General features: G+C 42.0%; 1 protein-coding gene across 1 annotated transcript; it reads right to left on the bottom strand.

The window, feature by feature from the left end:
• Nucleotides 1–241: 241 nt before the first annotated feature.
• On the bottom strand, nt 242–8,719 carry LOC136517919 (uncharacterized). The gene is made up of 10 exons (XM_066511574.1): nt 8,510–8,719; nt 8,267–8,389; nt 8,063–8,150; nt 7,396–7,481; nt 7,102–7,296; nt 5,397–5,584; nt 961–1,119; nt 797–877; nt 656–710; nt 242–581 (listed from the first exon to the last, which is right to left on the bottom strand). The coding sequence occupies exons 1-10, from the start codon at nt 8,618–8,620 to the stop codon at nt 390–392; spliced, it is 1,278 nt and encodes a 425-aa protein (XP_066367671.1). The 5' UTR covers nt 8,621–8,719; the 3' UTR covers nt 242–389.
• Between the last annotated feature and the right edge of the window lie 1,900 nt (nt 8,720–10,619).

Raw genomic sequence — 10,619 nt, 5'->3', positions numbered from 1 at the left:
AAATACCCCCTTAGAGCTATAGCATTTCAAGAAAATGGATTGCTACCGAAGTCGTTTTTTTTCCAATTACAAAGCAAAGCCAACCTTCATCTTTGCTTATGCCCGGGAACATCACATCTTAGCAGCGGCAGTTCAGCCTTTCAGGAAAACCTTAGTACAGAGTCTACAGTATACAGGCTATAAGGTCAGGCCAACCATGAACCGGATAAGGAACCCCAATACTACAAAGCAAAATGAGACCGTTGGGGTTCCACAACAGCACAGCGCTGAACGGCAATGGGTATGTACAGGTACAGTGCTATTGTCTGGGCACTTCGTCCATCAAATCTGGGGTTTCAGGAAGCACACCACGGACAATATTCATCAACGCATCAGGCGGAACAGGATCATCAACAAGCCCTCCTCCGGCTGCCACCTCTCGGGCTTCTAGGGCTCCCTTGGTTGGAGAAAGGATGCCTGCTCTGAGCCATAGGTGAACTGTTGCCACCAGCTCCATGATTCATGAGGTGACGAGGAGAATCATTTCTCATGCTTTGGGTATCAGCCTCAAGTTGCTTAGCCTCCTCTTGTAACATAGATAGCTGACGCATGTAGGTTCCATGTTAGTGCCTTACAAGGCCAAGAGTTGTCCAAAGATGCAAGCTAGTCTACTCACCCGAAGTTCATTTTCCTTCAGACGATCCTGAAGCGTAGTAACAGCTGGACTCAAACTATTGAACAAAATGTGAACCACATAAATTAACTGACATTATGCAGTATATTTAGCTAAAATGAGACAAGGAGACTGTGCTCTCACCAATACTCCATTAGTTTGCAGAGAGAGGAGTTGTATGTAGACGTATGGTGAATGGATGTATGAGGGTGAATTTTCCCATCACTGCAACAGACGCATAAACATATTACCACACAAGAAAGCATGGGATTTTGTTTATAGTATTGTCAAGAAGGAACTTGAGTTACCAAATATTTTGTTGCATAGCTTGATTATATGCTGATTGCTCCTCTTCAAAGAGGACTCGTTGCATATCACAGTAAGAGGTCATCGTGGTGTCCAGCTTGAGGAGATACCTTGTAGGGAGCACAAAAAGTGGCACCTCTTTCCCTCTATACTCTGCACCACTGTTGGCAAAAAAAAAGACTGGATTAGAAACTAGATGGTTGTATTAAACCACACTGCCTTTGGTAAACCATCCATGAATATTTATCAAATATGAGGACCTTTAAGACATTTCATCTTGGACTTATCGTACACAATGAACTTAAATACCCTTGATCTCATGAGATACATCATAAGGTTTCAAGGAAATGACATGACACTACAACAAGTGTATACGGAACATAGAACAGCAGTACAACACTAGGGCACATCCTGTTTGCTCATATTTAGTGTATTCAATGGTATAGACGTGCAGTGTCAAAAAAAGCATCATGGAGTCAATAAGATGAATGCTGGGAAAAACACAAGGCACTACACCAATAGTTTCATTAGAGAAGGCACTTGTGACGATAACCATCTAAGTGAGGTTTCTTTATTTTCTTTTTTGAAAAGCCATGAAGAGAATTTTTTTTTTAAAAAAAGGCATGAACATGTAGGAGGAAGTCAAGGTATCTTTGCATTGACAAGAAGGCCGCTGAATTGGAGCCAAAGAGGGGTAAAACCTGGTTAACATGAAAGTACATTTTTAATTAATATTAAAGCACAGAAAGCCACCCATGTTTGAGCCAAAGAGGACTAGAACCTTGGGTGATGAGGGCATGCATACTTCCAATGTCATGTTTCATTCGAAGAAAAAAAGAAATGAAAAGCTCAAAGAGTCCTTAGGGAAGTAAAGTTGCATAAAATTGAGTTAAATGATATTACAAGGTAATCCCAAGACTACAAGGTAGTGTACAACTACACATTGCTTACTAGTTGAGATTCTAAATATATATACATCAATTGTTACGGTAACAACTCCACTTATGGTGGGGCACCTTTGGTATCCCAACATAGCAGGTCCCAAGCCCTGGTAAAGGAGGATGGTTGTGTTAGACGCGGCGAGCCAATGTAAAAACTTAGCCACTTTAATGGAGATGAAACCCAAAAGAATCCCGTTGGGGCGTAACCCTCTTAGCGACACGCCATGTCGGAACCCGGGTATGGTGTTAAATGAGCAAGGGCTGGGTCGTCACTCCCCGTGACACGCCATGTCGCGATCTGGACATGGTGTCAAGTGAGCAAGGATCGGATCGTCACATCCTTAGTGGCGCGCCACATCGGCGCCCAGGTGTGGTGCAAAATGAGTAAGGGTCTTCACACCTACCTCGGCGGGTGCGAAGGGTAAGGAAGCTAGTTGAGCCAACTAGGATCCGTTTAGGTAGCTGAAATGTAGGGTCCCTTACAGGTAAGTTAAGAGAGTTAGTGGACACAACGGTTAGGAGGCATGTAAATATCTTATGCGTCCAAGAGACTAAATGGAAGGGGCAGAAGGCGAAGGAGATGGACAATACCGGCTTCAAGCTCTGGTACACAGGGACAACTTCAAATAAAAATAGAGTAGGAGTTTTGATTGATAAGAGCCTCAAGGATGGTGTGGTGGAGGTGAGAAGGCAAGGGAATAGGATCATCTTAGTTAAACTTGTCATTAGTGATATGGTCTTAAACGTAATTAGTGCGTATGCTCCCCAAGTAGGCCATGATGAGAGTGCTCAGCGGCTTTTCTGGGAAGACTTAGATCGTTTGGTTAGAGCTGTCCCTAGTAGCGAGAAGCTCTTTATAGGAGGTGATCTTAATGGCCATGTAGGTACATCAAGTGTAGGTTTCGAGGTGGCTCATGGGGGTTTCGGATATGGTAGTAGAAACCAGGAGGGAGAGGAAGTCTTAGACTTCGCCATAGCTTTTGATCTGATGATAGCTAACACTTTCTTCCGTAAAAGACAATCTCATTTAGTGACCTTTAGTAGCGGCCAGTACTTTAGTCAAATCAACTTTGTCCTTACAAGGAGGGATAAACGAACATGCGTGGACTGTAAGGTGATACCTGGAGAATGTGTGGTCGCTCAACACAAGCTGGTGGTTGCTGACTTCCGCTTTTCGGTGCAAGCTCGTGGGAACAAACAAGCTAGGGTTGCTAGAACGAAGTGGTGGAAATTAGAAGGGAAGGCATCAAAGGTCTTTAAGGAAAAGGACATTAAAGAGGGCCCTTGGAATGATGAAGGCGATGCAAACAACATGTGGGAGAAGATGACAACATGCGTTCGGAAGGTTGCTTCAGAGGTGCTTGGAGTGACCAAAGGGAGCGGATGCGACTCGAAAGACACTTGGTGGTGGAATGAAGATGTGCAAAAGGCTATTAAGAAAAAGGAGTGCTATAAGCGCTTGTATCATGACAGGTGTGTAAACAACATAGAGAAGTACAAGGTGGCAAAGAAGACTGTAAAACGAGCGGTGAGTGAGGCAAAGGGACGGGCCTATGAGGACCTTTACCGATGTTTGAGTACGAAGGAAGGAGAGAAGGACATTTATAGGATGGCTAGGACTCGCGATAGGAAGACAAGGGACTTCAACCAAGTCGAGTGCATAAAGGATTAGAGGGAGCAGCTCTTGGTGAAGGAGGATGAGATCAGACATAGATGGCACAAGTATTTTGATAAATTGTTCAATGGTGAGAACGAGAACACCACCGTTCAGCTGAACGACTCGTTTGATGACACTAACAGGCGCTTTGTGCGGAGGATTCAAGAATCGGAGGTCAGAGAAGCCTTGAAAAGGATGAAAGGGGGCAAAGCTATGGGCCCTGATGGTATCACAATCAATGTGTGGAGATGTTTCGGGGATATAGTTATAGTATGGCTAACCAAGATGTTCAACAGTATCTTTCGATCGAACAAGATGCCTGAGGAGTGGAGAAGAAGCATATTGGTACCAATCTATAAGAACAAGAGAGATATCCAAAGTTGTACTAATTATTGGAGAATTAAGTTGATGAACCACACTATGAAGTTATGGGAGAAAGTCATCGAGCAACGCCTACGAGGAACGACGTAGATATCAACAAACCAATTTGGTTTCATGCCCGAAAGGTCAATCACAGAAGCAATCTTCTTAATAAGACAGGTTATGGAGCGGTTTAGAGAGCAGAAGGACATCCTCTTGGTTTTCATTGACTTGGAGAAGGCTTATGACAAGATATCAAGAAATGTTATGTGGTTTCCACTTGGTTTTCATTGACTTGGAGAAGGCTTATGACAAAATACCAAAAAATGTTATGTGGTGATCTTTGGATAAACATAAAGTCCCATCAAAGTACGTGACCCTCATCAAAGACATGTACAACAATGTTGTGACTAGTGTTCGAACAAACGATAGTAACACAGATTACTTCCCGATTAAAATTGGACTTCATCAAGGGTCAGCCTTAAGCCCGTATCTCTTTGCCTTAATAATGGATGAGGTTACCAGGAACATACAAGGGGATATCCCTTGGTGTATGTTGTTCACTGATGATGTAGTGTCAATAGACGAAAGCCAGACGGGAGTAAATAGAAAACTAGAGTTATGGCGGCAGACCCTTGAGTCTAAAGGTTTTAGATTGAGCAGAACTAAAACCGAATACATGAGATGTGACTTTGGCGAAGTTGTACAGGAGGAGGGAGATGTGAGTTAGGAAGGTCAAGTAGTGCCTAAGAAGAATACCTTTCGGTATCTAGGATCGATGCTACAGAGGGATGGAGATATTGATGCGGACGTTAGCCATACAATCAAAGCAGAGTGGATCAAGTGGCGACAAGCTTTGGCATTCTCTGTGACAAGAGAGTACCACAAAAGCTAAAAGGCAAGTTCTATAGAACGGCGATTAGACCGGCTATGTTGTATGGAGCAAAATGTTGACCTACAAAGATTCGACATGTTCAACAACTGAGTGTTGCAGAAATGCGTATGTTGCGATGAATTTACGGTCACACAAGAATGGACCGAGTTCAGAACGATGATATACGTGATCGCCTAGAGGTAGCACCAATTGAAGAAAAGCTTGTCCAACATCAGTGGAGGTGGTTTGCCCATGTCCAAAGGAGACCTCCAGAGGCACCAGTGCATTGTGGAGTCCTAAGCCAAGCTAATAATATAAGGAGAGGTAGAGGAAGACCGAAATTGACAGGGGGGGGGGGGGGCAATAAAAAGAGATTTAAAAGCTTGGGATATACATAGAGATCTATGTTTAAATAGAAGTACTTGGAAAGCAGCTATTGAAGTGCCTGAACCATGACTTGGGGCTCTTGGTGGATTTCAACTCTAGCCTACCCCAACTTACTTGGGACTGAAAGGCTATGTTGTTGTTGTAATTGTTACTATAACCTTTTCAAGAAACAAAATGATTTAGATTACTCATTATTTGGATACCTCATTATTTGGATACCTTATGTCCATAGTTGACCGGTGCAAAGCCTCCTGGAGGCTTGGAGTCATATCTGAATCATATGGATCAACAGACGCTTCTTGTGTGTTATCAGGATTGTACAGAATGAGGGGGTTTTCTCTGGGTTGATAATTTGTGGAATGGTTTGTGTCAGGATGAGAGTAGAAATCCATAGATCTTTTCCAGGCCTATCACAATCAGAAATAAGTTCAGTTAGTTTGCCAGTATATTGTATACCAGTAAGTAAGTAGGCACATACATAGAACTGCATGAACTATAGCCTAAGGGCTCAGGCATGAAAACAAGCACCATGAATAATTGAAATGCGTCGATTAGCAGTGTTGAACCCAATTGAGCCATTTGACAACTCAACAAAGATTTACTACATAAACTAGTAAAAACACAGTGCTAATAACATACTGTGTATACAAAATCTCTTTTCTTATGAGAAACAAGCTTACTCCACAATTATCACAGCACAAGGTATTACATATTCTCATTAAATGATACTTGTGGGATACACAAATTCAACTAAGCAACATGGCCCCAGCAAATATCAGAACAGGCAACAAAATGCCCCATTGATAGAATCAGCAGACAAGCTTGCCTCTCAAAAGATATGTCACAATATGTTCTTAATCACAGACAAATTATTCACCTGTGTTTATACTCTACTCTGGAATGTGAAAGCATTAATGAAATTAGACTACACATGATGGTTAGAAGTAATGAAGCCCACTTTTCAACTGCAATCTGACACTCCGCTTCTAAAGGTGCCTATAAAAAAGGCACTTAAGTTTTTTTTCCAACAGGCCCCATGTCTAAAAATGTGGAAGGGTACATACTTGGTCTCACATGGTTGTATTTTATCAAGATGAAATAATATGAAATATGAGTGCTTATCACTTCCTATTGCAAACCCTTCCATTAGGAAGGCATGGCATTTTATCTACTAGTAAATACCTTCAGCGAATTGGAATCTAAAAATGTACAGTTGTAGGCTTGTAGCCAAACCAAAGACACAATATAAAATGATGGTAAGTAGTTATTAGCAATATGATTTACGATTTACCAAACCAATTGAAATGGAGCAAAAAAAAGATAACCATGGAGGGCATTAATTACTCTCATGCGATGGTAGCATCCAAACAAGCGAGTGAAAGCATATTATAAAATTTGACAAGATAAAAGAACATTTCAGTAATTTATTTTTGTAAGCCTACAGTTAAAATTTTCTTAATCAGCAGTGAATAGTTTTCGAGTGGTGGTGCCATCTAAGCACCATAAGATGCTTCTTAATTAATCGAACTGAACCAGATCATTTAAGTAGAAGGGAATCTGCCTGGAGCTTCAGGACACAAACAGCACGGTTACTTAACTGATTAACGTGGGTCAATGTTTAAAGCTGGAACTAACTTCCATATCTAAAATAGTTTCAAACAAAAAAAGATCCCTAAACAAAATGCTTACAAAAGACCAGACATATTCAATTCAACAACCAGCTATGCATTAACTAACTGTTATGACTTGGGCGATGCGTTGCAAACTTAATCTTTTCCCCCAGCTTTCCAGCATCATTTATTGTTTTAGGCATTCTCCTTCTAGCAAGCAAAATATGCAGTTTCTTGTATCATGCAGAAAATATAGGTGTACCAGAAAAGGCCATGAAATAAATGCTGTAAGTACATGTGGTATCGGACTAAACCTTGTTATTCTTTGAGGCCCTGGAATCCCCTGTATCCTGTTCCATGCCCTCAACCGATGCAGAATGTGAAGCGAACGCATTATCTGATGAACTAAAGGATGAATCAAGGTCAATGACTGGAGCGATGGTGGAAAGAGGAAGCGCATGCTGTTGTCCACCCTCTGACTGAAAGGCAGTCACTTGGATTTTTCCAACCTGCGTGAATATCAAAATCCAAGCAATACTAATAAATGATACATGTACTCCAAACAGGATATGAACATGTTGTTCATATGGAGTTTATAAGCATTATACCTTTTGAGCATCTTCACTAAAACAAGAAAATATCAGGCCCACAAAGCCTGTATCCAGCAACTGAAACATTGCTTGGGTACGAACATCTGGAAAATACGACTCATGGGGGTTATACAAAATATAGTTTGAATTTATTGTATATGGGCAGCATCTCACAAGAGAATGAAGAGAAAAGCCCATAAAAGCAGATACACTAGCAAATTCTCAAGACCTCCATACTCCATAGTACCATAGCCACCATCAAATGGTCAACAAATGGACCCTCTACCTTTGTAATGAAGGAAATTATATGTCACTGTCATCTTGAACCTCTGGAGCAAAGCTAATGTCTATTTTTAGCATGTTCCCAAGTCCGAGTACTCAAAAGCAAAGCTACTTAGTGCCAACGGCAGCTATCATACTTGATATCCATTATAAGAAATGGCAAGTGGACATCAGTTGGGACCTAGTAAGGGATAAATCACTTAAAAGAGTGTGCTCGCAAATAACAACATCATCAGGAAATTCCTAAATCATGTATGCGAACCGACACATATTTGACAGCATTACAGCTATTCTGTGAGACAAATGCCAACATCAAACCGAGGGCACTTGAGCTAGTTGAAGCACGAATGTGCAACCCTGGGCACAAAATGATTCGCCGGTGGAGGAAATGTGAATTGCTTACCTACATGGGACGGCAGAACGGTGATATGTGGGTGCGAGTGGTACCATCCGATCACCCTCGTAGTCCTCTTGATGGTGGCCGTCATTTTGTGCGAACAGGAGTTAAGTCCAGCCCCCAGAAAAATCAATACCACTCCACACAGAACCAAAGGGGGAGGAACAAGCAAAATCTCAGAAAAGAAAAAGGGAGCGGAGAAAAGGATATCTCGGCTTGAGCGGATGCGGCGGCGAGAAGCTCGGGGTTGACCTCGACGCGGTCCTTCTTCCGCTCGCACCTCATCTGCGGCGACGCCCCCCATATCAGGGCGGTGGCGCCCTTGCTGGAAAGCTACAGGTAGGCAAGTAAAACCAACCACAACCACGATCCCGTCAGAGGAGAAAACCAAAACATCCACCCAAGCATTCCTGAGATGGGGAAACTGAAAGGATCAGGTGGTGTGCGACGGACCTCGATGTCGCCCAGGAGGAGGCCCATGACCTCCTCGGTCTCGGTGGTGAGGGCGTGGGAGAGGCATGTGAGCCACACCTCCTCACCGATCTTCACCGAGGACAGCGACATCTCCGCCACCGCCGGTCGGCTGGGGTTTCGGGCGGCGATGGACTGGTTGGTGCGGGGGGTGAGCTCGAGCCTCTTTTGGGGAACGGCTGCGTGCTGCGTCGCGTCGCTGGCGTGGCTTGTGCGGCGTGTTCCACTGCGGGGTTGGGCCCAGAACACGCTGTCCAGTGTGGGGTCCGGTCGAAGGCACTGCAGGTGGAGCCAGGACCAGGAATTTGGATGGGGAAAAGAATCATTTCTGCCTTCGTTTGCTGAAGTTTTCTCTTTTTTACTCTAAAATCGGACAAACTATATCTCTATCAAATCTCAAAACCGTTTAAGTTACCTCTCTGCCTATTTTTTTCTAATAAAAAATGGTAAACACCTCACAATAAGTTTTTAAAACTATAAATAATAACATGAATAGGAATACTAATCCAAATAGAAAAGATAAGAGTAGAAATTATACAAATATTATCTTAGATCTTTGTTCTCTATCTCTATTTTTTAATACTAAAGTGCGAAGCATTTTTTTCAACCTAATTTTTCATTCTCAATAATTCCCTTGTAAAGAGTTTCATGTCACTGTTCGTGATCTGGTTGTCTCATTCATGATCCGGTATTGGCTTCATGTGAAATCTCTGATTCGAGTTGCGTTTTTTGTGTGCCTTGTTCGCATCGCACATTGTAGCCTTCCTCCCTTCGCCCTCCGGTACCTCGCCCCCATGCCGGTGACGGGTCTTGAGTAAGGCATCTCACGGTCATGATGCGCTACTCGCGCCATGCCGCGCTCACAACACGTGCCTCCAGGTCGTGCTCAAGAGGAAGTAGCTAGCGGGGATGAGGAAGTTGAACTCGTGGAGACTTGAGAGCGAGTAGTCGAGAGCACGACAAAAGGGGAACACAGAGGTCATGGAAGAAATCTCGTGGAGCGGGAGAGAGAGGGTGCCAGGGTGGGTGGACACAAGGGCGGTGGATAGAGAGGGAGTTTAGGGAGAATCGACATGGCATGAGATAGATGGTTCAGAGACTTTGAACTAACGCGTGGGATGTAGTAGTTGGGTAAGTTGAGTTTCTAGTTTTATAAATAAATTTCTTTTAGAGACTGTTTGCCCAAAATGATGCATTATGTGAATAGCCATACTATGATAAAGCTTCAATTTAGCTACCTCTAGCCTCTAAAAAATTATATCATGGCTCCACCACAAATTTATTTCTTCTTCTATTGTTTCTAGAAACTTACTTCGAGTTCATCCTCCACATGCCAATAAACATAATCCAACTCCAATACTACCCTTACGTCCTTGTTAACGCACATGTAATCCAAACTCACAATCTGTGCTCATATTAATTAGAACAATTCGTTGAATAAAGTACGGTTTCTAAGACCTATTGGATTCCGTTGCAACGTACAAGCATATTTGCTAGTCTCTCTCAAATGTCAAATCTCAAAACCGTTTAAGTTGCCTCACCGCCTCGTTATAGGTGGCCTCATTCCTTTTCTAAAAAAAAACGGTAAACACCTTGTGCGAACACACCTAATAATAAGATTTTAAAACAATGAAAAATATCTCTAATTGTATAGAAATTTCGAGAAAAAACATAAAGGTAGAATATGAAATGAGGATCCAAATAAAATATTTTGACCTCATCAAAATATCTTTAGGAGTCTCCAAAATTTGAATTGAGCTACAGAAAATTCAAAATTCTAATTGTTGTATAATTGCATATTGAAAACCATCCACAACAAAAATGAGATGCAATCAATATGAATGCATTGACATTAATGTATGTATACATTCGTGTTGATTGTATCACATATCTTCGTGGTGGAAAGTTTTTAGAACACGTGTAGACATTGATTAGAATGTTTCAAGAATTTCCAACTTTTTTATTTTTTGTACTTTAGAGATAAATCAAATTTCTAGAAGCTTTTGGATATGTTTTCACAAGATTGAAATATTTTTTTTGGGTTTCTCGTGTTCTAATTTATCTCTAGTATTTTTAGCTTACATCAAAGATA

Source organism: Miscanthus floridulus, chromosome 17 (assembly GCF_019320115.1).
Source record: "Miscanthus floridulus cultivar M001 chromosome 17, ASM1932011v1, whole genome shotgun sequence".
NCBI lineage: Eukaryota > Viridiplantae > Streptophyta > Magnoliopsida > Poales > Poaceae > Miscanthus > Miscanthus floridulus.
This window is presented reverse-complemented; position numbering and strand designations above follow the sequence as displayed.